This window comes from Cyrtonyx montezumae, unplaced genomic scaffold, assembly GCF_038088225.1.
Source record: "Cyrtonyx montezumae isolate F1298 unplaced genomic scaffold, pur_monq_1.0 scaffold_12, whole genome shotgun sequence".
In the NCBI taxonomy this organism is placed as follows: Eukaryota; Metazoa; Chordata; class Aves; order Galliformes; family Odontophoridae; genus Cyrtonyx; species Cyrtonyx montezumae.
This window is the reverse complement of record NW_027071848.1, coordinates 10,920,456-10,948,175: the sequence shown is the minus strand read 5'-3', so window position 1 is coordinate 10,948,175 and position 27,720 is coordinate 10,920,456. Positions and strand designations below refer to the sequence as shown.

At 41.0% G+C, this 27,720-nt stretch overlaps 1 protein-coding gene across 5 annotated transcripts in view; it reads right to left on the bottom strand.

Annotated features, from left to right (window-relative positions):
* Positions 1-27,293, bottom strand: part of YAP1 (Yes1 associated transcriptional regulator) — an 80,236-nt gene extending 52,943 nt beyond the window's left edge. For 3 of the 5 annotated variants that reach the window (XM_065730026.1, XM_065730028.1, XM_065730027.1), the window contains exons 1-2: positions 26,721-27,293; positions 24,315-24,562 (exon numbers count right to left, since the gene is read on the bottom strand). In XM_065730026.1, the coding sequence (XP_065586098.1) occupies positions 24,315-24,562; positions 26,721-27,041 (569 nt within the window). In that variant the 5' untranslated portion in view covers positions 27,042-27,293. Of the gene's footprint in view, positions 1-24,314; positions 24,563-25,391; positions 25,447-26,720 lie in introns of those variants that run through there. The other 2 variants (XM_065730029.1, XM_065730030.1) reach the window with 2 other exon arrangements.
* Between the last annotated feature and the right edge of the window lie 427 nt (positions 27,294-27,720).

Here is a 27,720-nt window from a genome sequence, read left to right as displayed (position 1 = left end):
ACTTTCCTTTTGCCATCGCCTACTGAAGCCACACCAAGGGGCTCTGCTGATAAACCATCTCCTGAGGGGCACTTCATGATTTCACTGACCCATGACTTAATTAACCCACTTCTGTGGAACTACATGCAGTATCTGGAAAAGGTAAAGCAACACTGCTTTATAGTGACTCCTGCATTCCTGCAGGCCCCCAGTTAAGAGAAAGAAAAAAAAAATAACACCCCAAACCGAAGTACTTGAAATAACCAAGAGCACCAAAACAAACTACTGAACAACAAAATCTCCATCAGCAAGAAGACCAAGACCCCACTCAGATCTCTAACACAGAAAAGCAGCCCCAAGCATTAGTGTCCTCTTAAGTTTTTATGTCAAAGGTTCAGATTGCAGTAATTCTTCAGTGACGACACAACTGGGCCAAGGAACAGGCACACTGTAACCAGTCCCTTTCTGCTCTACGTAATGCAGGCAGAACTTCCAGGACTACTTCTGAAAGCAATCCCCTTCAAAAATTTGTTTTAAAGAAAATGATGGGTACTTCCCTGATACAAGATTACAGCAATACAAAATTCATCACCTGAACAAAGCATCGTGTGCTCTACAGTAATCCTGAAACAGCAGAAGAAAGATGTCCAAAATGAATGCCCGTTTTTGAGCAAGTTAAAATTGGAGGAAAATTATTAAAAACAGCTTGAACATCTACCTTTCCCAACATGAGCACTGAAAAACATTTGAAGTATGGCAAAAAGCTGAAATATTTCATTAGGTACTCCAGTTTATTTTAGTTCTACAATTTACAGTGTAATGAACAGCTCAGTAAAGTTCACAGTACTCACATATCTAAGATCACACTAAGCATGAGAAGGACAGAAGCAAGGATACAGATCTAAATTAACTAGTTACACAGTTTCTGAGTCAGCATCACAGAGTCTTCTCCATCAAGGTTAGGGCTTTTGGGTGGATTTCTATTTGTTTTTTAAAAATTACCTTGTAAATGCCAGTAAATCTAACATTATGTTGTTTAAACACAGCGAGCGTTTCTTCAAAATGTAAACTCTTACACACATAGAAATGCAGATTCTGAATTTTTTAACACCAGAATAACATAATCAAAGCAATCTTTTCACAATTTAGTTGTTTGCACCAGACAATCCTACATATACCGGTGCAGGTTAACCTGATCAACATAAAACCAAAACTCCAAAAATTTTGCTCCCAATATTTTAAGGCATCGAGCTGTATGAGAATACAGAGATTTTTCCAACAGCAAAGAGAAACAGGATGTACCAACAAAAATGTGTACCATGATATTGCTAAACCAGTAGTCTGAATTATCTTGATCACATACTCCCAAAACACGTATAAAATTCAAAGAGAATATTAAAAAGCAGAAGATAAAGATGAATTAAATACTATCATTAAAAGATGTATTTACGGTACAAAAAGCATTTTCTCTGTGCAGCTCCTAGGAAGCAGTGGACCACACTGCTCTTACATGTTATATAATCACTGGATAGGCTGATGAGAGCTGTGCTTTAAATCAAGGATTCAAAAATAAGACATTTGAGAGTCTCTGTATCAGACATATCTTTAACAGGGACCATTTTTGTTATAGTCTCAAAACTTGTTGGAATAAGTGGTGCAGAGAGGAGACAAGGCTAAGCTGGCAGCTGAGTACCATTTTGCTACAAAGCCAAGCCCTAATCCAGAAGACAAAACAAAAATCACAGCCAACAATGAAGCCAGTCTGACTTAAAACAAAAACTACAACAAAGACAAGGTTTGCCTTCCATTCTCTCATTGCTGCAGAAAACATCAGTTTGCTGTGGTTTTAGTACCACCAGCTCTCACCAGCTTTTAACTGATTTGCCTGTTGACAAATATAGATGTTCTATTAAGGAAGCTGAGAGCTGACAATTTATGCAGCTGTTAAGCTCTTCTAGCTGTTAATACTTCTTTCCTAATAAAGTGAGTATGTATTTAAAATGTATTCAAGCTAAGAAGTGGGACAGGTAGGTGAATCAACATTGCTGTTAGAGATTTTGAGTCACTGGGTCTTAAGGCCCCATTTCTCCACGTGGATAAACAGAAAAATAGCAGAGTGGCACCACTGTGATCACCTTCATCTTATCTTGATCCAACACTCCCTGAACACGTTGTGGTAGTACTCTACAGCAGTCATCAGAGAGACTCAAATTCTGCATCAGTGCACTTCACTCACAACAAACAAACAAGAAAAAAAAAAGAAGAAAAAAGGAAAAAAAAAAAAACACAAAGAAAAAAACACTCTGGTAGAGTGGCAGGAGATATTATGGCCCACTTACCAAGCCAACATTTGTTATGTGAGAATGCTATTTACAACATCACATGCTGGAACTTGTTCCCAAGCTAGCTAAACCTACATGCTTAATTGACTCAATAGACAATGCTGTATTGTCAAGACTAATCTTTTCCTACAGGCTACAGTTTCTAAACCACAAATGCTTTTATCCATTTTTATTTTTCTTAGCACTTCCCCAACCAGAAAACTTCAAAATCCACACGTACAGTGTGCATTTGGATAAGTACTATATTGACTACTACTAAAATTCACATACCATATGTTAACTGAGTCATCAGAAAATCCAAGCACATTAAAGAACATGAGAGTCAACAGGTTTTTTAGGTTTATATTTTAGAAATCCATGACAGAAGGGACTAAGCTAGCAAGAAAGCCTGACATCACATGCATGCCGCCAATATACATCACACAATGCATGGAGCAGCAGCAATTGCTGAGCCACTTTATTAAGTATTTGTTTCAAAGTTGCTTCCAAAGAGTAAGGTTTGGGAAAGAAAGAAATCTACTTAAAGTCTGATAAAATGTCCATTAAGAACTAATTTAAACAAAGATTATCTTGGATGCTCCAGACTGCCTTTTACTCATATTGATGACAAATGCTTTGAGGAAAAAGCATGTTTGGGGAAAAAAATGCCTCACTGTAAAGATAGCCTTCAAAATGACAGATTCCAGTAAACACAAGTTGTCTTGAATCCATAAATGATACTGTTGAGGACGTTGTGCATCTAATGTGCCACTGATAAAACTTGTGTCCAAGCTGAAAACAACCTTTCAAAACAGTGGAGGGTTAAATTAACAACTGCCATGTCTTCGTTCTACTGAATCTCTTCCATCTCATTCTCTACACCAAACAGTTGTCATGTTTATTACTGCAGTATGAAATACCTTTGCAAATAAAGCATGCTACTCCCTTTAACAACGTGCTGAAGAGTACTGGGTTTCATTCATTCCACTTTTCTCTGATCTGCACAAAACCCCATTATTCAATCTAACTGCAACAATTAAGAGAAAAAGCTGGAGATAGAAAATTATTTAAAGCATAGAAAAAAAGACTCCAAAAAGCCAAGTCTTGTTGGAATGATGTCCTTTCAGTTGCTACAGGGTCTAATGATATTTTGACAAGACTACAATTATGCTTCTGTTACAAGAACAGATCTCATTCTCCTCATCTTGCCAGGATAACACTGCTTTTAATTAATGCTTTTGTTGTCAAGTATACCCTCAGGCAGTAATGAGTTTTATAATAATTTCAGTATGTAACATGTATTTCTCCACATCATTTATTGAAAAATACTCATCATTCAGCCTCCTAGATATTGCAGAAGCCATACTTCCCAGAATTCTTCAAAACACTGTTAAACAGTGCTGTGCCTACCAACACACTGTTAAAACATGTCTTCACATCAACGCTTCCCTCAAGAAAGGAACATTCTGTGCCTATTAGATGGGCACTACCACAAGAGAACCAAATTTCCTTTTAAACATAGGTCTCAGTTTCACTTTTGGGAATCGGGACACATGCCTGTCTTCTCTTCAAATGGTCGATAAATGCTCTCGGTCTGATGTCTTTGAAACAGTTATAACTGCTGCCAAAGTGCCATAAGGTGCTGATTTTCAATTACACTCACTGATCACCAAACACGGATTTTATATAAATACATATACACATATACACAAGTGCAGCTTTTATTCTTAAAATCCACTGCATAACCCACCTCTCTAATTTGAATAGTCTCACTAAAGGAAATTACAAACCAGTTTCAGCAAACAAACAGGCAATTACCGAAGCCGCAGAAATCTAGACGCGTATTTATCCGAAGTCTGAGACAAGTAAAGTACTGTGTAGGAAATGTTATGAAATCCCTGTCAGGAAAGCTAGGCCTCAAATTTAATCCACTGCCTCTACCATAAACAGCTGGGAAGTAACTGACTTGTTTTTAAGTATTATTACTTATTAAAACATGACTGTCTAATTAACTGCACAAGAAGGTGGGAAGTTCCAAACCAATTCTTATATGCTAATTAAAAGTCACTTTAGAACAGGCCTGGATAGCTTGCAGTGACTTTGAGGACTACAGTCAGTGTGCAAGATGATGTCCTTACAGGCTGTAGGGACCATTTTTTGTCTGCCACATATGTTCTCTGACCTTAAACAAGAAATTAAAATTGTAAATCTCACTTACATTGGAGTATTCATGCTATTTAAAAATAACGTCTACATTTCAGAAGATTCAATTCTTCTGAGTGTTTAGGCATTTAAACATAGTATAAATTTATACCTTTCTCAAAGAGGAGCTGAAATGAAAGATGATCTCCATTTCTTTTGAATTTTTCATTAGAATCAACTGAATCCAATATCCCACGTGATCTCTCAAAAGAGAAATTAATTTCAGAATCCTGGCCACATTTCATACAGAAACAATACTCAGTTTTTTTCTGCGTGTTTCTTGCATTGCATTGCCTCCCTGAAAGCAAATATTTAAATAGGACAGGATTTGATAAGAACATTGCCAGATAAATTCATAAATGATGTTATCTGGCCTATATCAGGAAGTCCAAATTAGATGGCAGTCATCTGTACTGCTCCCAAACTCTTTTGCTATTGCTGGAAGGTGCACCCGCCTGAAGGGCACCACTTGAATTCTAAGGTCAGGTTGGACTTGTTCACACAGTCTAAAATCGGACATACCAGTAAAAATAACAGCAGGTTGAACTCCAAGTTGCCTTAATTTGCAATTGCAAAAGCAATCAATGCAAGAGTTCTAAGGCTTGCAACATCACAGAAAACGAAGTTATTCCATCTATTTGAACAGCTTAACATTTCTAAGAGCACTCATGCACAAACAAACAAACAACAGAACTGAGTATATGTTGTTATTTTTAGAATCAAACCTATCACAGGTTTTGAAACCTTAACTGCCAGTTTCTTCTACACCGCTGAAACATTTGCCCAGCAAACAGCTATTGATGGGCTTAATAAAAGAAGTCAAAGTGTAACTAAACATGAAGCTGTCAAGTACACAGGCCTTCCTTACAAGAAAAGGTTGGACTTTCACTATCAACAGAAATCCACTAGTTAACTCTGAACAGCATTGCTACAAGCATCAATTAACTAAGTTGTCTTTATGACCCCTTCTCTTCTAGAAGCCTGACTAGGTTACCCGTTTCCAGTATATTTCTTGGCACAAAGTAAAACATAATGACAGAATGAAATCCGATTCTTCCAACAGAAGCAGACTGACCACGTACTGTCAAGATGTTAGAACTCGAGTAAACTCTTAGTAACGTAAATACCAAATCACTCACTAAAGAAGGAAATATTCAGTTTCATTAAAAACAGCCTGTAAATTAGTTTCAGTTAACTGTAAAATCAAGAAGTATTTATCTTGATACAGTGCATTATTTGAAAAGGAAATTAAAGTTATTAATTTTTCCTGTCTCTTACTGGGTGACATGACAACTAGTGGTACCTCTGGTGTTATTAAAAAAATAGGTCAAAACTCAAACCAAGATCTCTTCCCTCTACGATTTCTGTCACATTGGCTAAGCTGCACTTAAAATGTTACCCTGTAAGGACTACTAAAACAAAACAAAAATCCTTGTGCCCCAATGAAATAACTTCAGATTGAAATAACTGCAGAATCAGAATTACAAGCTTCAGATTTCAGACATCTGGTAATTCCTGCTGTGGGAGAAGAGCAGTTTCATGTTATGCAAAGTCCTTGACTGGATTTACACAGCATACTGAAATCTAGCACATCTGTACTTTTTCATTCCATGGATGTGTCAGTCACTGAAATTGTCTATTGAACACTGAAAGTTTTAATGACATTTATATCATAAAACATGTTTGTGTTATAATTCTAGCTTCTGATTAAAACTGAGTATCTTAAACCTTTTGAGTTACGTATCCAATGGGGGAATGAAATGTTCACAGCGGAGTTGAATACATCTTCCTGTAATGAACACATACACTGGAACTATTTGCTCTATCATCACGTAGTAGAAAAGTTAATTAAAGCATTCAAAGTTTACTTTAGTTTTACACAGCACAGCATTTAAACCAAGCAGGTCAACTGGAAGAACAAGTCATAAATCAAAAAAAGGGCCATGTTCAGAAAGGAAGAGCTTCAATTTTTACTCTGTTCTTTGATATTATCCATAACTGCAACAACTATTCACCCAAGAAAATGCGTGAAAATCATACAGTTTGTGAAACATTAACACGTGTAAGACATTAAGATACACGCTTGAATTCTTTGTTATTAATCAGTTCCTCCAGGAATAAACCATGATCAATTCCTACACTAGCAGACCTGCACCTACATGTTTCTTGTTTTCCTTCCTCCCCACATCAGCTCTCCTTGGTCAGACACTCAGTAGTTTCTATCGTTCTGCCTGATAGGCCTATGGGAACAGCAACTTTTATTTCCAGGGCAAAAAATGCAGCACAAAATAAGCAGCTGAGAAGAGTAATACACCATATTGCACAGACATACAATTATCATTTTGAACTGTCATTACTGCTTATAACTAAGTTAAATCATTGCCCGTTTTATTGCTTTTGTGGAACAGTTTTGTTTCACACACAAAGGAGAAATGAAGAAATTCCAGTCCTGCGTTATTTCTTAGTTCCCTTCATACTGCACTGCCTCCCTGTAAACCCTTCCCACATCACCTGCTCCATGAATTTGTACCTTCCTCTACAGCACAATTTTGCTGGTAGCCATGCTTCAACAACTTGCAAGCTTGTGCTGTAGGTGCAGTTATTAACAGAATTATGTGATTGCCCTCTCCTTACTAAAGCTCAGTCTGTTTATTCTACTGACATCTACTTCTCTATCTGAACTTTTAAAATTAATATTCTCATCCCTCATTAAAAGTTGTCTAAACATTTATTTTGCCAGGACTTAAAATCCTATTAAAGGAACGAACAGATCGAAACCCCGTTCAACATTTCAAATCTAACGTATCTTCTTCCCAGTGCTTTTGATGAAAACACAGCACTTCAGGGCTTCCAATTTAGTTCAGCTTCAACTCTGATAAACTGGTGGACGTGATGCAAAGGCAACAAAATTTAGTTTCCATGTAGCTTTGTTAGCAAATTAGCCATGTTAGCATAATGCATTATACAGGCTAATAGCTCAATTCAGTTCCCAAGGTTGGTGCTTAGAATAAATAAGTATTAATAAGTAAAAACACACACCTTGTGGACTTCAATTAAATTTAGTTCACACACCAAATTTGTAACCACAGCAAAGCCAAGTTTTATGCCTATTACTAGAACTATTTAGAAACAGCCTTGGACCTTGACATAGCAGCTACAGAAGGCATACTGGGCCACAGATTTGTTTTAGTTTGTTTTTAAACTGCCAGTCTTAGAGTGTATATTTGTAGGACTGGGTTGAAAGAACTGAAGCTTAGTTCAGTTTCTGTGCAACAGGAAGGTGCTAACTGCACAGACGTGTGCAATAAAACTTCTTCAGTTCCAGTTTACAAGCCAGACTAACACCAATGCCTTTTCTTTTCCCCATACAGCTAGGCAAGAACTGCTTTTACCCATTATTTTACTTACTTCAAACAAACAACTTTTCACAGCAACTCACCTGTACTATTCCCACTGTGATCCATGAATATATCGCATACTCCTAGCAGATAAATGACATCTTCTGTTAGATGCTGAAATGGAACATCCTGTGCCATGTTTCAGATTTGTCCATGCAGTTGAATCAGTGAATCTATGTAAAGCATGGGAAAGTACATCCCACAACAGGAAAAGGTACCCATCACATATTGACAGGATCTCACAGGGAAGGTCTTTGTGGTTCTTTTGTTGTGGATGTTTGTATCTCAAAATACAATTTTAAGAGCGACTTTTGCTGGATTTTCTTTCTCAGTCTGTTATGAGGACTGCAGTCAGTGAGCTCCCTGAACTGTAGATGAAGAGCAGCTTTGTTGAGAATCCCATGGCTGCTAGGCTGCATGTACAGGTTTAACTGAAACCTGAAAACAAATCCCTTTTCTGGAGGATCATTATAGAATTTGGATTCAAGGAAGACAAAGTATAAATGTCATAGGTTCATAGGTTCATTAGGTTGGAAAGGACCTACAAGATCATCTAGTCCAACCATCCTCCTATCACCATCCCTACCCAACTACTAAATCAAATCCCTTAGGCACCTCATCTAAACGCTTCTTGAACAGCGCTAGGGATGGTGCCTCAACCACCTCCCTAGGCAGGCCATTCCAGTGCCTGACCACTCTTTCAGAGAAAAAATATTTCCTCAGGTCTAATCTAAATCTTCCCCGGCGCAACCTGTGGCCATTCCCTCTCGTCCTGTCATTATTTATCAGGGAGAAGAGGCCATGTCATACCTATTACTCTTGGAATGACTGCATGTAAAAATCACAATGAATTTGTTTGCATTAGCAACAGCAGAATACTCCTTAGAAACTGATTCAAGAATTAGATAGTGACATTACAGTAGTTTGTTTTTAAAATGTTTATATAGCCTCTCCTGCACGTGTAATTTTGTCATTCAAGTCAGCCATTTCACAGTTGATAAAAATATCATTTCTTCAAAATCACAGCACACAAGAGGAAAACCAGGCTTCTATGAAATCTCAAATATAGCTACTGCAAACAATACAATGCATCAAAACCTGTTTGAAGTCACTCGTGATGGAGCAATACAACATTCATCTAGTTCTCCAAAAGAAAGGGTAACAATATGATGCTGCACTGCAGATAGAAGTATTGGCAGTAATTTTGTAAAAAGAAAAAAATCCTCAAAAACCTAAAACAAACAAAACAAAACAACCAAAAAACCCAAACTCAAAACACCAAACTGACAAAACAACCCAACCTACACACTATACCCCAAAGAGTGAAATGAAACTGTTTTATTGCTCCAAAATTGCATTTAGGTTTTCTAGGAAATTATTACTATCAGTGGAAATGGGAAAGGAACAACAACAACAAAGTCCCTTGTACTCATTTCCTACAATCCTGTTAAAGTCACTAATGCTATACAATTACTTTAAAAATTCTAGGAACAACAGAAGGAATGGTTTATGATGTTACTGAACATTAGATTAACAATTCTCAAATCCATTAGCAATACTTTACAGTGTACGGGCTGGTTTTGACTCAAGTAAAACTGGATTTCAGTGCCAGATGGAATGACTCCACATGCATCTCTCCAGCAGCCACACTGTTTTAAGGGCTTAGTTTACTCTCACACATAGCCTACCTCGACCATGTCCTCCCTCCAAGCAGTCACACCATGAATTGGATCAGAGAACTTACAGGTGAAAAAAATCCCCTACCAGAAACAAAGTTGATGGATGGCTCACATGACATAACTACATAAGTAACTATGCTGGCACAACAGCTACAACACACAAGAGATGCCTTCTCAAAGTCTTTGCTGTCTTCCCATGGGTTTTATTCCCATCCTCTGCACCATGACAAGTTCCCCCACCACTGCCTTGCAGGAAAAAAAGATAAAGAGTAATTGTAGCAATGAGAAGCACAGAGTTGGACCTAAAGGAGATCTCAAGTACCATGGCAAATATAACTGCCATGTATGCATGCAATTCCAGGCACCTTGTGCTATACATACCTGCTGAACCCCGCACTGAACTCAGCTGAGAGGTTATAGTCTTAAAACTCTTTTTTTAATACAGTAAAAACAAAGGACACACTTTCTCAGTGGGTTTATGTTTTTCTCTGTTCTATCAAGTCCAGAAACTCATAATTACAGTGCCCCAACAGTACAAATAGGGAGGATGATTCCATAAACAAGAAGCAATTTCTTCTACTTTGAATACAATTCCCTGCTTTTATGACTGAACACACAGTACCAATCATTTAAAAAGCCATTTCGTATACTAGCTAAAATATGATTACCAAGCTGCCTACCCGGTAACCTGTCAGATCTTCAAGTAAATTAAAACAAACTGCCTGAGTATGATTACAATAGCAGGCAATAACCCAGAAAACTGATATACATCAATCAGGCATTCCAGGAAGGCAAGTCCCTCTATAAATAACTGAACACATGCAAGACTGTGGAGTGCAGAAGTCATTTAAACAACTTACTCTATTCAAGATGCAAAGTGGGATGCCATCACATCATGCTATATTTTGTACATGAAACAGTGATAAAGTTTCTTATTTTACTGTACTTTAAATATAAATGACTTAAAAATCCTATCCAAAAGCATACTACTACACGCACTTGGTTAGAAGAGAAACTACATCTCATTTAAAAAGTCATTAGGTGTGAATTGTCCACCAGGACTCATGCTAAAGGATTCACTCTGTTGGAGAGGACCATTTTCTGAAGGAGCACATTAATGGAAGAGCCATGGAAAGCTCCTAAGCAAAATTAATCAACCTTCACAACTGGGAGAAGAAGGCTTGCATCTCACTCGTACTTGAATTTCACAAGATACTTTTTTTTATTTGGACATGGACCACTGTCCCTTTTGATCAGCACATATGAAATGACATAATTAACTGTCATCAGAGAGTCACAGCTAGTTGGAAATTTTATTTATTTATTTTTTTAAAGGTAGTGTTACGTACTTCTATTTTTGTAGTGGAATGATCTTGACATGTACACATACACCACATTTTTCCACATTGTGCGGTAAGAATCCTGACAAACTGTGAAACAAGTATTGGCAGCAAGAATTTTGTAAGTGACCTTGAAAGGAGAAATTGAAATGACAATTCCAAAGCAAGGCATCATGTTTCAGAAACTGATGAATAGGAGATCTGATTAGGAACAGCAAGTTAAAAAAAAAAAAAAAAAAAGCAGCTACAGAATAAGGACAGGTTGTGTTATGACATGAACAAACAATTAATTGTATCAAATAAAAACAGGGAGTGAGAGTCAGCAGCTTTTGAAATAAATATGGGCCTGGTCAACTTCCACAGGGGCCTATGCAGTAGTGCATTTGCTGGAAAAAGATTCAAAAAAGATAATTAGCGGAATACAAGATTAATCCTGACAAGCACAGAGAAGCATCAACTGTTCATTGTCATGTCCAAAATAAGAACTGAGCACCACTGATTGAAGCTGATAGGAGCCAAGTTTAGAACAGAAAAAGGCGTTTCTCCATGCACTGGATAGATGACCAGTGAGATTTCTTGCCAAAGTGCAGAGCAAATGCTAAAAGTTCATATGGTCTCAAGGGGAGACAGCACAAGTCTTGGAGGACAGAGCTAGACAGAAACCATGCCTGGATCACGATACTCCTGAAATGATAGTTGCAAACTGGAAAAGTACACAGTAATGGTATCTGTTTTTATCTATCTACCCTGTTCTTTGTCCTTCCTATAAATTTGCTCATAACACCTTGCCAGCAACAAGAAACCATGCTGGACATGCACTTGGTCTGAATGTTTACATGATGTTTACATGAGGGCATGTTTACAGAGATGCTTTCCTACAGGAGCAAAGCTGGCAGGGCTCAGTTTTAAAAACTGAACGTCCTATTGAGAACGGCAAATAAAACTTAGAATAGCTACTTGTAAATGCCTTTTTAATGCCAGTACTCTTAGTTCTTATCTCCAAGTCAACCATACATCTTCCAGTCTATTTCCTTTATGTAATCACTGTATTTACACCTTAGACGCATTACATAAAAATACATATATGAAACAACAAATTATTGCCATCTGATTGTGCAGGTCAGTACTCCTGCGTCTGCCAAAAGCCAAATATTGGCTCTATAGGATCTGCCATAGAGTAACAGCTAACAGGTTCTCAGCTGATCTGGAATGCTGGGCAGGAGTTGAACAGCCCAACTGCTTTGACAAATATTTTTTCTTCAGCAGAAATATTGCCTTGAATGATATGCAAGTGATACACTAACCAAAATGCAAAGCAACAAGACCTACTGAAGTCCAAGTGGAAAGATGGTTTAGAAGCACAACACCAGGACAGCACCAGTTGCTAGGGCACCACAGCCTCTGTAATATATATATATATATATATATTTTTTTTTTTTAATATAAAACTTTTCTTTTTGGACTCAACAATTCGATGAAGTGCTTGCTTCCAAGAATTCACATCTTATTTAATTTTCTGTAGCTTGCAAAACAGACAAAGACTGCAGGTAGAAGTCAGGAACAGAACCATGTACAACAAAGTTACACGCAAATTCTTCTTGTACACAATGTGCAACTCAGTTTGACTAAATCATGCATACACGTACTGACCCAGATACAGTATGTGGGACTGGACTACTTTAATCAACAGTGGGTAAGTAACTGAATGCCTATTGCCCTCAGTTCTCATTCCCTCAGCTCAGAACTGCAGGTAAAGTCAGTACAGAGCAAATATAGCACCTCTAGAGTTAGGCGGATGTGACTGACCAGCTGCTTCTCCAGAAGTCTGAGATGGGGAGCAGAATAAACCCCTCACAGTACAGACAGAGACAGTTAGAGACATTCTACTCCATCTTGGCTGTCACAAGTCCTTGGGGTCAGATGAGATGAGATCCACCCATGTGTGCTGAGAGCGCTGGCAGAGGAGACTTTCAAGCTTCCCACCATCTATCAGCATTCCTTGTCAATCAGAGAGGTCTAGGATTAGAGGCTTGCCATCGTAATTCCTATCTGTAAGGGTCTTGAGGAGAATCTGGGAAACTACAGGCATGTCGGCTTGACCACAGTGCTAGGGAATACTATGGAATAGAGATCATATTGAGTTAGATCACATGGCCTGTATGGGACAGACAGAGGATTGGGCCCAGCCAGCATGGGTTCATGAAAGGCAGGTCCTGCTTAACCAATCTGATCTTCTATGACAGGGTAACCAAGCTAGCAAATGATGAACATGCTGTTGATGTAGCCTATCCAGACTTCAGTAGAGCCTTGGACTCTGTCTCCCACAGCATTCTTCCAGAGAGGCTGGCAGCCCATGGCTGGGCAGGTACACTCTTTGCTGGGTAAAGAACTAGCTGGAGGTTCAAGCCCAGATAGTAGTGGTGAATGGAGTTAAGTCTAGCTGGTGACTGGTCACAAGTGGTGCTCCCTGAGGAATTAGGGCCTATCGTGTTTAGTATCTTTATTGATTATCTGAAGGAAAGGAGTGAGTACACTCTCAGTAAGTTTGCAGATAACACCAAATTACAGGGAACTATTAATCTGCCCCTACAGAGCGATCTGGACAGGTTGAACTGATGGGATGAAGTTCAACAAGACCAAGTCCCTAGTCCTGAACTTTGGTCATAACAATCTCTGGCAACACTACAGGCTTGGGGCAGAGTGAGTGGAAGACTGTGTAGAAGAAAAGCACCTGGGAGGGTGGGTTGATGCTCAGCTGAACATGAGCCATCAGTATGCCTGGGTGGCCAAGAAGGCCAATAGTACCCTGGCTTGTACCAGAAGCAGCGTAGCCAGTAGGCACAGGGAGGTGATCATCCTTCTGCACTCAGTTCTGGTGAGGCCGCACCTCGAGTACTGTGTTCAGTTTTGGGCTCCTCACTGCAAGAAGGACAAAGACCCTGGAACACATTTACAGAAGGGTAATGAAGGGGGAGAGAGGTCTTGAGCACAAGTCTTCTGAGAAATGGCTGAGGAAACTGGGATTGCTCAGTCTGAAGAAGAAGAGGCTCAAGGGAGACCTTACTGCTCTCCACAACTGCTCGAAGGGTGGTTGTGGTGAGGTGGGGGTCGCCCTCTTCTCCCATGTAACTAACAGTAGGACAGCCGTGAATGGCTTCAAGTTGTGCCAGGAGAGGTTCAGGTTGGATAGTAGGGAAAAACTTCTCCAAAAGAGGGGTCAGGTGCTGAAATAGGCTGCCTAGGGAGGTGGTTGAGTCACTGTCCTGGAGGTGTTCAGGAAATGCATACATCTGGTGCTAAGGAACATGGTTTAGTGGACAAGATTGGTGGTAAGTGGAAGGTTGGACTAGGTGACCTTAGAGGTCTCTTTGAACCTTAATGACTCTGTGATTCTACATGAATTGAAAGCATCACATATAAGCAAATATAATTTTATTGATAGCTCATAGATAATTTTGTGGAGTTACACAAAAATTATGGAGATCTTGACAAAGTAACAAGCATCAGAACCAGAATTTCACATATTTCAAATCAATTTCACACAAGCTTGTTCTATATGCACAAAAACATGCTCAGTGACTTCATCTGGAGGTGAAACAGTTCTTCAGTTGTTTACTTACATAAAGTCTACCATTACAAAAGGAGGAAATTTTCACTTTGTTCTAAGTCCCAAACCAGTTTAATAAGTTATTATCTTGGTTATAATTTATAAATTGTTACCTTGGTTTAGAAAGCATTTAAAATCCTCCTCCTTCAGTTTCACAGAGCAAGCATTTGAAGGCATTCAGAAAGGGCAAGACTTGGCAATGAGTGAAGTCCACACTCCAACTGCAGTGGGACTGCAGAGTTGAGGAATCAATTAAAGTTCACAGGCAACCTCTGCGTTGTCCACCATCGCAACATAAACAGAATTCAAACTGCAGCCCTCAGCAAGAGCCACACTAACAGTTGCACCAGAAGAATCACCCCACCACACTCTTCTGCCCACTCCTATTCCAATGCAACTTTAACCTTAAAACAAGAAGTTGGACACTGGCTGCCACAACTTTTAAACAGAAATAAGAATCATTTTTTTCCTGGAGTCATTACCATGCACAACTGTCCAAATTCCTCAGCAAATGACCGTAATACAAAGCTGACCACCTTAGGAGCCATCTACCCATGTATTAGAAGTAGTAAGCAGAAATTTGAGTTGCAAAATATTTTCTGAAGAATATAATCAAATCTTCCCTTGACCTTGCTAATAGATATGCTAAAATGTTAATTCTTAGCAAACTGTTTAAAGCCCATTTCACATTTTGCCTTCCTCATTGCCTAGCCAGTGACTAAATTAGCAGGATACTGTAAAATATATAACTGGAAAAAAGATCTATTGTAAGTCAGTGTAATAAAAACCAAAATAAAAAAGCCTACAAGCATACAGACTATAACAGTTCTCTTAATGCTATAGATCTGAAAGTTCCTATCCTCTATTACCTAATAATTATTTGGTCCCAATATCTTAGTTCTGCTTTAGGACAGCTTCAAAATATGATTTCCCTAAGAATGAAAAACCTGAAAGACCAGTTATGGAAGTGAACACTTCAGTCCAAATCTTAAACTCACTGGATAGAAGAGTTTAAGTGACACACACAGATGAAGCACGTGTGTATTTAGGGACAAAAGCAGGAAAATAAAGCATGGATCTACACTGAGGACATTAATTATGTCAACAGCAGAACAGACTAAGAAACACCTCTTAGAAATTTATCTGTCTGCAAACTAGAATGGAAGCAGTTTTGGCTTTGTCAGGCTCTTGTGTACCAAGCACTGTAACCATGGAATGCACTATTCACCGTTCTCACCTGAACTGCAAGCGTTTGAAACTTTCTACTGTTAAACAAATATAATTCATCCCATCCTAAAGACAAGCACAGAAGGGACACCTACAATTCAACTAAAGCACAGGGCTTTTTTGTTAGTTTTTCATGCATATATATATAAAAGAAAATGTATATATGTATAAATGGGCTACAAAGTTGGGTTCAGAAGATCATGTCTAAGCTGGAAGACTTCGAAAGCAGATTCATGTTAGATATGCAACAACTATTGCATTCTGAAACTCCAGCTAAAGACCAAAAAGTCAAGGCACTGTCTCAAAATGCATGCATTCTGCACAGTACCACTCACTCTAGTTTCATTTTGTTTCAAACAGGATGGCTTTGTCCACAAAACACTTCTGCTAATCTTTACTCCAAGAAAAGTTACGTTGGTCATGATTCTTCAGTTTTACATTTTCTTTCTAATAATCCTTAATACTTAAGATCATACTTCTGTAAATACACCTCATGTCATATCCTTAACTCATGCAAAGCTGTTTACTTGATAAAGTTTTACAACCAACTAAACATTTAAAACACCACTGAATCGTGTGTGTACCGGATATTTAGGTCTACATCAACTAGACTATAAACTCAGCAAGCACGGAAAGAAATTCTTTTTACTGCCTTCATGTTCTACAGAGGCTAGATGGATGTTAGAATGAGCATAATTATAGACAATATGCCAACCAAACTTTTGAAAAACAAACATCAGAGTAGAAAAGATTTTCTGAGAATCTGTGAGGAAAATATATTTGGAATGAAAACTCACCTAGGGAGTTGCTCTTCTTCACCCCCTTTACTCAAAGAATTCCATTTTGCATATACAACCTGTGCTTGTTTGCTTTCAGATAATGGGTTACTACATCATAAATGTCTAATTTTACAACACATACAGGAAAGATGAGAAGTTTACTTAACGTTTCAGTTACAACAGGTAATTAGAAAGGGAAAGGCATCCTTAGAGAGGTAACTATTTAAATAAACTCTTCTGGTGCAGACAGAGTACCAACAAAGCTCTCTATAAATCAGAATTCTTCGGAGATAAACTAGCAATAGTTAAGTGACCTTTATTTGACTGCCCTATAAAACAATTCAGCAGGAAAAAATAAAAAAGGTCTGCCTTCACAACCTTGGTGTAATAATCAATAACTAACCTTACTGCTAATGCTGATCTGCACTAGCAAACAGCATGCCACAATCCCAACAAAAGGGATCTGGTCTTTCACTATGACACAGCAAAGTCTCATTAGTAAAATTAAAGCAAAGTCCAAGACTGTTTTCAAGACAGCTTTGTTTCCTTAGCAACAGGCGTGAGAGACAGGCAGTATACTGGTAAAGGTCTTACTTTACAAGGCAGCTTTATGTCATTAGCTTAAGTTGACCAGCAACTTAAAAACCTAGTCTACTTCCCTGAAACACAGCCTGAAGTAACAGCTAACAAACACATTAAACCCCAGCTGAGTGAACTCCAGAGAAGAGACTCCAAGAAGCATTTCAGGAGGCCATGAAACAGTGACACAGTCTAGCTATGCTGGAGCAGGTCTTGGGGCAGAGGGACCCATCAGTCTGTGTTGGCTGCAGCCATCCTTTGCTCCTGTGTTCCTCACCACATCTCTGGGGCACTTGCTAGAGGACTGCTGCACATAAGAAACCTCAAACACAATAACGAGAACCACTAAAACCACAGAAACACAGTTCAAAAAGATGGGACAGCAATTACACAAAATAGTGAAAGACAGTGAGTTCCACCATTCATGAGCTTTACTGAGTATGTATGCTTGTATTGTACAAACAGGAAATGTAATTACACTGGAATTTACAAAAATGCTCAGAAAACAAGTTAATAAAAGATCTGAGGAGCTCTCAGTTTCAAGAGGTTAAACAAAATCTAATTACATCATCTGAATTTGCTCCCAGTTGTGAAGATAAACACATGCAGTGGTCTGGCCACATATAAAAACAGAAGAGACATCTCTATTTTGGTTGACATCTTTCCATGGTCATTTACCTTAACTTTGTTCCTTGCCTTTGGTTGGATGAGGGAAGATGTGTCCATTCCTAATTAAGAGCCTGACTCAAACTGCTTCAGTTAATATCTGACTTGTTTTAATAGTTAATCCTGTATTTCAACACCAAGAAACAAATCTTGATCTCCTGGGCATCATCCAATTCCTGCTGGTATCTGATACGTGGAAGTGCTTCACTGGGAGCAAACCAGGATCAAGGATTCTACTTTCCCATTACATGTGACCCTGTTGAGGTCCTGCAGTTAGATGTTCCAGCACGCCCAGTGCTAACAAGTTACCTTGTCTGAAAGTCTGCTGCAAGGATAGATAAACTGAGTGAAAATCCTGCTTGCTCTGTCAGCTTTTAAAAGCCACAAACTAGGGGCTTTGCATTTGGAACTTCACACCCACTGATTTTTCTCATTTGCAGAAAAGGAGAGATAAGGGAGCAAGAGAAATCTTGTAAAAATAGGCATGTTTTTTCCCACATGCCACTCAAGAGTTCAACTGCATTTACCCATTAGAAATATCTCTGATAAAAGGTGGTGGGGCAGTGTCTGTCTCGATTTCACATTAGCAACATTTCACTATCTTGCTGTTTTCTAACGAATGGAAATTCTCATGATGAGACTAATAGGTTACAGATTACCACACACTGTAAAGCAGATGACTACAAAAAAAAAAAAAAAAAGACCGCAGCTCTTTCTCATCTTCAACATTCAGAATAAGAAACAGCATGAAGGATAAGAGTCCAGAAGATGCTCCTCTGGATTTGTATCAGATTCTTGTTTGCATTTAGAAGAGGCCAATATCTGAGCATTCCATGGTGGCACAATTGCTCCCATGGAGCCTGATGCTACTGCTTCTTTTAAGAAAACAGAAAATGACAAAATCTTGACAACTGGAACAGCAGAAGCATGCTTTTTAAATATGGAATTCTAATTAAACCTGTATTAGAAGCCTCTAAATACTGATCAGAGAGACTCCAAGATTTGTCGTTGTAAGAGAACAGTTAATAGAGATCTAGAATCACAATTACAGCTGTCAACGTATTACAGTTTTCAGGCCACATTAAGATAAAGCATCTCAAATCAGATGTAGGAGATAGGTAAGCATGACTACAGAAGACTACTATGTATTTAAAGAACACAAAAGAAAACAAACTACATTGGTGTTCTCAAAAATGAGAAGCAATTCTGTCCAGTTCCATAACAGAAGTTGAGAGGCTCAGTTTTTATGCTTGAAACAACCACTTTTTTTCCACCTTAATGAAAACTGTGTTAAAACAATGTTGTTCTGCCAGGTATTGTGCTGCCTTCTCTCTCCAGTGCATGTGCTCAGATCCAATCTAGATAGGTAAGAATTATATTCAGTTTCCTGCAGCTGGCCCACGCTTCCCTCCAGCATTAGCAGCTCTCAGCAGAAGAGTGATCCAATGCCTTTTAGAACTCATGGAAAAGTTTCAATAGGCTCTGAATCAGACACTTAAGCACAAAAGATCATTAACAGAGATATACTGAGAGGCAAAACCTGAGGGAGGAAGAAGTGTACAGAACAACAGACAATTAAAAAAAATCCTCAGAACCTTTAATTGTTATCTTACAACTACCTGCCACAGATTCTGTATTTCTCTCCAGTTCTACTTTCCTCTGAGGATGATTAATATTGATAGGCTTATAAATTAAAGGAAAATATATTAGTGAAAACCACAGAGTATTTTTTTTTGTTTACATAAAATCACAACAGTTTAATAAAACTGTTTGGAACAGTCTTACAAAATTATTTTGTATGGAAGGGTACTGAATGCAAAGATACTATCAGTACATCTGCAATTTTTCTAAAGCAAAACAAAGCCAAGCACAAGAAAAGCACTGTGGGCCATGCCTTTCACTGGTGCCCACCCACTAAGCTGTCTGCATGCTCTCTGAACTGCGAGAACTGAAGGTGTGCTTTCATCCTCCTCCCAGTCTCAGCATTAACACCAATAAGGAAGGTTTGCCCTTCCTCTTCTTTCTCCCTTTTAAAGATACAGATATCTCTAGTACAAGTTCAGAATATCATGGTTCTTTCAAAGAACAGATTTAAGAACTCCTCAAGTAAGAGGCAGAAGAAAAATATACATTTAGTATTGATCTTCCAATACCAAAAATCTTAAAATTGTCAAAAAAACCCAAACCCAAACGACAACAGAGCACTTCGTCAACTACTCTAAAAGCCTTCCAGCTTATCTATCCCTTCTTCTGCTATGTTTGGAAACTGGCAGTGACCATTTTCCACTGCACATATCTCTGGGATTCATTTTTTTCGTCCGTCAATTATCTGAATATTTTTGTAATCCATCAATGTCAAAAATGAAATTAATTTGATATTTAGCAAACAGAAAAAGCCTTTAACTTCGTTTTAATTTAAAAAAGCATGAAAAATAGTAAAATTCATTAAAGCAGGGGTTGCAGTTTTGGTTTTCACCAGTACAGCTCTTTTAATGTCTAACTAACTTGAACTGCAGAACCACAAACACAAGAGCTCCCATTAACTGATAACTCCAAACACGCAATTTCCCTGTACGTGTAGGTACTCTGAAATACACAATTGTGGCAGCAGTATTTCCAATAAAGACTTTCTGCCCTGCAAGGTAAAGATTATTCTGGTGAGCTGAGAGGAGCAAGAGGGGAGGAGCAGATGGTACAGCTGTAGTGGTTGGTTGCAGACAGGAGCAAAAACAGATGTGAGAGAAATATAACAGATTGCTGGTTATTATTCTATGTATGACATAACACTCATGTACATATAAATGTATACTTTGAGTCCCATGAGTTAAAGAAAGAAAAAAAAAGTTATCAGCAAACCTCTCTGCTATCTAAAATCCATTCTGTTTCACTCCATCCAGACATGCCTCTGTAAGGAGCAGGTAGGAAATGTCTAACAGCCATGTATTTCCAAGGCTTCTGACAGATGGGTAAACACCTCAAACACACCCAGAGATACTAATGAAAACCACCTTGGCCTCCCTCAGGAAGTCATTCAACACTTCACAGAAAAAAATAGGAAGTTGTTGATAAACTGCTTGCTAGAACTATTTCCTGTAGGGAAAGTAATTGCAAGACGTGTTTGCTGGACAACCAGTTAACTTTCCCTCACACTACAAAATGCAAAGCATTGCACAAGCTTTGTAAGAATTCCAGGTGTTAACACTAAGGTAAAAGACAACAGTAATCCTAAAACTGAACAGAACCTGTACAGATTTCTTCTTTCTGGAAGCTGCTGTCTGCGACTCCTATGGCATGTTATCTTTTGCCTAGAGTGACCCACTATCTTTCTCCGTAGTTCACTGAAATGTCAAGCAGCAGCTGGCTAACAGGAAGTGGTTAAAAAGCAATGCAGTTGACATCGCCACAGAAACCAAGCGAGCCTCATTTACGGCATGTTTAAGAACGGCTGGCTGGAGCGCAGTGCTGAGATGACTCAGATGTGACCGCTTACCAACCAGGCAAGTCTCAACTCATCAGCTCTAGCAAAGTACAGTTTCAGTTAAAACAGAATAAATAAATGGTTTTACCAAAATCTGCATTTTCACCAATGGAAAATTAGACTTAAGAGTCTCACTCGTAACAATGAGATGAGCACTAACAAGTGCAATTCTGGCAAATGTTCTGTTGAGCGTTCGTACATAGCGGGGTTCATTTGTCTGGATGACAGACTGCCTTCCCACACTAACTCTGGATCAGATCTTCCACTACCACTCTCACCCTACTTCAATATGTACTAATATGTGTACGTTGTGTACCTATATGCACTACACACTCATTTGGCCAAACAGCTATCTTCTCCCTCATCCATACCATTTTTATTTCTCTGCACAGATTACTATACTTGCAGTGCAGTTTGACCCATTGATCAGTGGAAGTGACTAAAATCTTTGCAGTACAATAATCAGTTTTACATTATTCCGTTTGCAACGCAGCATATTATGATAACTATAACCATAAGGCCTACTGACATCTGGAAAAAATCTAATACCATTACCTATTCTGCAAAGATCTTTCTAGAGCTTGATTACCAGACCGTTCACACAGTGGCTACAGAAGAAATGGAAACAAAGGGCAATGCAGCTGAATACTTGGAGAAGACTGAAAATCAGCATATGGTAGAAGGAATCGCATAGAATTTATTCAGCATCAGGAATCTTGGTCCTCATGCTCTGAGCAAAAGCTTAAGGTACAACCAGACAAGTCATGATTTTAACAGGTTTGCACCTTTGAGACAGAACTTGCTACTCAACACTGAAAAAAGACTTCTGAAATACAAACTCGCTACTTTTCTTTGAATTTCTTAAAAATACAAAGCAAATATTTTGATAGTGTTTGAATTTTATTTATTATTTTTTACAAATCTTAATGAACTCCAATGAAGTTGGGAGATCTCACCTGTACACAGCACTAAACAACCTTCTAGGAACAACAATGCTCTTGTAAGAGGAACAGAATGTGAACAGTCTTCAGAACCGTCCTCATTAGACTCTCCCATACCACAGCATCACACAAGGAGAGCCAAATGAAAACAGCCTAGTAAGCTGTTTAAAATCTCCCAAGGTCAGCATGTGACCCAGCAGGGAGAGGTTCAGAAAGTACAGCCTTTATTTTTATTCCTAACAACCTGGTTTGTTTCCACTCCTTTCCCCTTCAAGACACATCCTTCACAGCTAGCAGCTCTTTCAATCATTTACTTTGGATGTCTGCTTGAGAACAAACGATCTTGCTCATGCAGATGAGTTTGCCAGACTTGTGTGTACTTTCCAGTCTCAGGCTCTTTATTGTTCTTGTTGAAACCTGACCCTTTGAAATGGATACCAGAACACCAAGAAAGGACAAAAAAAACTTGCAAAAAAAAGAAAAAAAAAGATTTTTGGTGGTAATAATGAAACTGCGGAACAGCTTTCTAAGATCAAAACTTTAACTCTAATTTCACTTGAATAACCACAATTTAAAAAAGAAAAAAAATAACCTTTTACACAGAGACATTTTTCGCCTCTCAAACTGCTCTACTTTCTAAAAAATGGACTGTTATCAAAAACACTTGTGACAGCAAAACTTAACAATCGACTGCTTCTCATGATTGCTAAGCTGCTCTGTAAGAGTTCTCACTAACACAGTCAAAACAACGAAGCTTGCTTTTCATTGAAAAACTCAGCCTGTGCTCTCCTCAAGGCCCAGCGAACTCCCAGCCACGAATGGCATAAACCCACATTGTTCCTGAAGAACGCATTCTAGAACACACCAATGTGTTAAGAAAACATCACATCACTGACACCTTTATGCAATTCACAATTCTGCTTTTCCAACACAAAATTGTTTGTATTGGAAAAAAAAATCACCATTAAGGCTCAAATAATTTGACACAACTGCTCAGCCCATTTTTGGTTCTTATCAGTGATACTGATTCCTCCTTAAGAAAACAACATCACTGTCAAAATAAGAAAGTGTTTTAAGAAATTCTACAGTTTCTGTTCTTATTGCAGACAACAAATTGGTTTTAAAAGCTGCATCTATTTGATTGAAGTATTTGAGTTTGTATTAATGATAGTTTTTTGCAAGAAAGGTAGGAATACAGACGTTTTATTTGGCAGAAGCAAGTTTTACATAAATAACGCACTGTGCTGCCTCTCCCTTCTCCCAGCCCTGAAAATGACACACAGTGGATTATTTAGAGCCTTCCAGTTACATAAAATGTTCAAAATGCAGTCAAAGCATCTGAAGGCCAATTACGTGCCTTGGTGGGCATGCTTTCAGAAAGGACAGACTCCTGCTGTTCTAGAAAAGGAAAAAAAACCCAGTGATCCCTGATGGACTAGCTGTCACATGGCTGGCATATGCTACCTCTCCTCTGTTCTTCAGAAGGTGATACTGATGATTTCACTGTGCAAAAAAAAAAAAAAAAAAAAAAAAAAAAGCCACAGCCAGAGGAAGAAGACACGGTGTTAGAAGTTCTGCAATTCCCATTTCACTGCAAGGAAGGCAGATGGGCTCAGAGTTACAGACCTGAATACTGTAATCAAATACGTACACTGTCCTCTGTCATGAGGACAGAGCATGCAAAAAGTGTTTTGACTCTCCATTTACACAGTTGTACTTAGCAATAAAACAAGAAGTCCTGACATTTTCTCACCACAACAGAGTTACCCTGCAATTTGTAACATAAAAGTAAGGTAAAACGTATTTTGACCCAAAGAGGAATGCTGGCAAGATCCAGCAAGTGGAACAGTCACGTTGTTCAAAAAATCTCTACATGCATTTCACTGGTTTTCAGTATACGATATAACAGACAACATTCTTCAATGAAGTTTAAAATGAAATAAATATTCACTGAGCAGCATGCAACTTCTAAGAGTAGAGTTGATATGGGAGAAATTCCTCAGCAGTGGGATCTTCTACTTAAAAATCAGGAGATCATTCCTAAAATATGTATTTTAAAGTAAAATTCAAATACTTAAATAGTAACAAATAGAGCCAGCCAAAACAAGTACTACTTACTTCAGGAAGTATCTCTGTCCGGATGGGGTCTTGGCCATCTCCCAGCCCGGTGGCAGAGGCACATCATCAGGGATCTCAAATGAAGACTGGCGGAGATGCTGAGAAGATGGAGCTCCAGGTCCAGTCACTACTCCAGAGGGTGTGAGTGTCCCAGGGGAGACAGCCCCCAGCTGCAGAGATGCTGGAGAGGAATGAGCACGGACATGCTGAGGGGTCAGGGCTCCTGCTGTCCCCGCGTCAGTGCTGGCCTGTCAGGAGTGAAAGGATTCCCATTCAGATTTTTGTACTTCAGCAGAAGTGCATTTCTCAAAAGGCACTGCTCTTTAAAGGGATCTTTCAGATGAAATTCCCAAGTTGGCCATTCTAAAGTTTTGTGTATTTTGCAGTTGTTGGTTAATTCACGTTGGAAAAGCCTCTGTATAAGCCCACAGGTATCAACTGTAAGTATTTTGTAACTGCTTTAAGTTCTATTTTGAAAACTGAAGTTCCTGTCTCTTGGTGCAGGTTTCAGTCAGCCTACAGTCAGCAGGCAGCACAGCACGCTGTGAGGCTCATTGCTGGACTGCACCCACCCATCGCTTTCTGCTGACAAGAGTTCATTTCCAACCCTCTTGTTGAAATGGGGGTGCTGGGTACACGGACACCCACACGTACACCTTCTGCATGGGTTTAAGGAACTGCACAGAGAAAAAAGCTATCAAGAGACACTGACGGCAAAAAGCTCCAACAGAAAACTCCTGAACTCAAAGCTACAAAAGACTGAGCACAGAATTTCCTAACCTACACAACTGCTCTTTAAGGGCACTGGGAGCTCACAAAGAGCCTGCCAGTGCTTTATCTAAAGAAAGCTTCCGCAAACTGTTTGACCAGTCAATCAGAAGTGACTCAGAGACCATTCACCGAGCTGCCAGACTGCAGTAGGAGAGCTTCTTTGGAAGTAGTAAATACACGTCCAAAGCCAGGAAGACAAAGCAGCTCTGAAAATTGGGGTGAAATCCTTTTTTGTGTATTTACCAGTTAATTAAATCTAGTAGATAGCCCAGAACAACATGGCCACCTGCATTAAGATGCACATACCAGCCCAGCCACGCCTCTCCACGCAGGTATTGCACCATATAAGGCCCCGCTCATACACTCCTATGGAGACGTTTTGCTACATCTGTATGTGAACACGTCATATATTACATTGGAACCAAGTCAGCTTACTTTCACATTTAAGCAGTGCAAGAGATGCAACTGCACGGAATTTGAGGAGCTTTAATTCTTTGAGAAAAAAGTATAGAAGTCCTTTCGTGATTGACAATATTTTATGGCACAAATAATAATAAAAAAGGAAAAGTGAGACAATCTTATTTCAAAAAATAGCCAACAGCAGAGCAGTGGTTCTCTGCATTCAGCTGAGCTTCAAGGTTACACAGTGTCACACAGGAAGCCCTGAGTGGGACAAGAATGACCCAAGTAAGGAGCGCACACCAAGGATGTGGAGCTAAGCATCAAGGCAAAGTAACACCAAGAGTAAAAGTGCTACTTGCAGGAAAATTAAATCCATTCCGAACGCGATACTTATTTAACCGCAGATAGATACTGTGTTTACCAACACAGCAACAAGTAGCAGCTGAGCATGTGCAGCCCACGCTTCTGCAGAACCAAACTGCGATCCAACTCGCACCAGCGAGAGCCATCTGAAGGGACACTATTTATTGGTGGATTTCAGAACGCAATTAACAAGTCTGCAGCCCAGAAGCGAGGGAAAAAAAAAAAAAAAAAAGAAACCAACCACAGGAGCAGCTCAGCCGCACCCCTGCTCCGCTCTGCCCCGTCCCACGGCGTAAAGGCCGGGCTGCTGCTCGAGTTGGTGGGAAATGAATTAAGCCGTGAAGCCCGGGGAGCAGAGGTGTGACGGCGGCACTGCGCTCAGCGCGGCCCAACCCGAACGAGGAGGTGAAATGGTGGAAAAGCCCCATCCATACTGAGAAAGGGGAAAAAGAAAGGAGAAAAAAGTTCGGCACGGCCTCACGCCCCCCCTCCCCACCCTCAAGGGCGGATCGGAGCCCTCAATCACGGCGCTGCCAGCTCCGTTCCGCGGCCTCCCCTCGCCTTTCCTCCCGGCCGGGACGTGGGGCGGATGTGGAGCCCGGGGGCCGCCCGGAGCACGGGCCGGGACGGCGGCCCCTCGGAGGGGCGGGAGAGGAGGAGGAGGAGGCGGAGGAAGGCATCGCGCAGCCGGCCCCGCACCCCCCGCCCGCGCTGAGGGCGGATTCCCGCCCCGGCCCCTTCCCCCCCCCACACACACACCTCCCCCGGGAGGAGCCCGGCGGCGGCGGCGGCGGCGCGGAGGGAGGGAAAGAAGGAGGGAGGGAGGAGGGAGAACGCGGTGCTGCGCCGGGCCGGGTCGCCCCCCCTTACCTGGCGGGAGTGAGCCTTGGGCTCTGGCGGCTTGAAGAAGGAGTCGGGCAGCTTGCGGAGCCGCATGGGCAGCGTGTGCGGCACGTTGGCGCCCTTGGGGTTCATCACGGCGTTGAAGAGCGCCTCCAGGTCGGTCTCGGAGTCGCCCCGCACATGGACGATCTGGTGCCCCGCCGGAGGGGGCCCCGCGCCCGGCGGCTGTGCGGCTCCGCCCGGAGCTCCCGACACCGCGCCCGGGGGCTGCGGGGCCGCCTGCTGCGGGGCCGGGGGCTGCGGGGCCGCCTGGGGCGGCTGCTGCGGCTGAGGCTGCCCGGGATCCATGGCTGCGGCGGGACGCCCCGGCGCTTCCTCGCGGGGGTCGGCGGCTCAGAGCGCGCAGGGCCGGCCCCGCATGCCCCGCGCCGCGGCTCGTCCCGCTGTGCCCGGTGCTGTCCCCGGTGCTTCCTACCCCTCGGCGGGCACGGGCGATACGGCTCCGACCGCGCGGCGCTGCCCCCGAGCCCGGCCCAGCCCGGCCGGCGCCTCCGTCCCGGCGGCGGAAACTAACTCGCGCAACACTCCAAACAAAAGTTCGCAGTTACGCCCGCCCGAATCGCTCTCGGCGGCCGGCTCCGCCCCTCCTGAGCCCGCCCGCACCGTATCCGACCGAGACGGCCCAGCGCCGCGCGGCCCTCCTGCTCGCGCCCGCCCGCACCGCCTCCCGCTCTCCGGCCGCTCCGCAGCGGGGCGCGCCGCCTGGGCCCCCCTACCCGGCACCCACAGCGCGCAGCCCGCGGTCCCGGTCCCCTCGCGGCCGGGCTCGTCCCGCCGGCTCTGCGACCTTCGCTGAGCGCCCACCCGCGCTTCTCCCTTCTGCCGCCCGCCCGCCTTCCACGGCCGCGGAGCCGAGCCGCCAACCACAACTTTTATTTCTCCCTAACTTCTCTCCCAACTTCCAGGCTCCCGCCGAGGGGGGTGGGGAAGAGCCGCGGCGCTCCCCTCCCCCGCCGCCCCGGAAGGG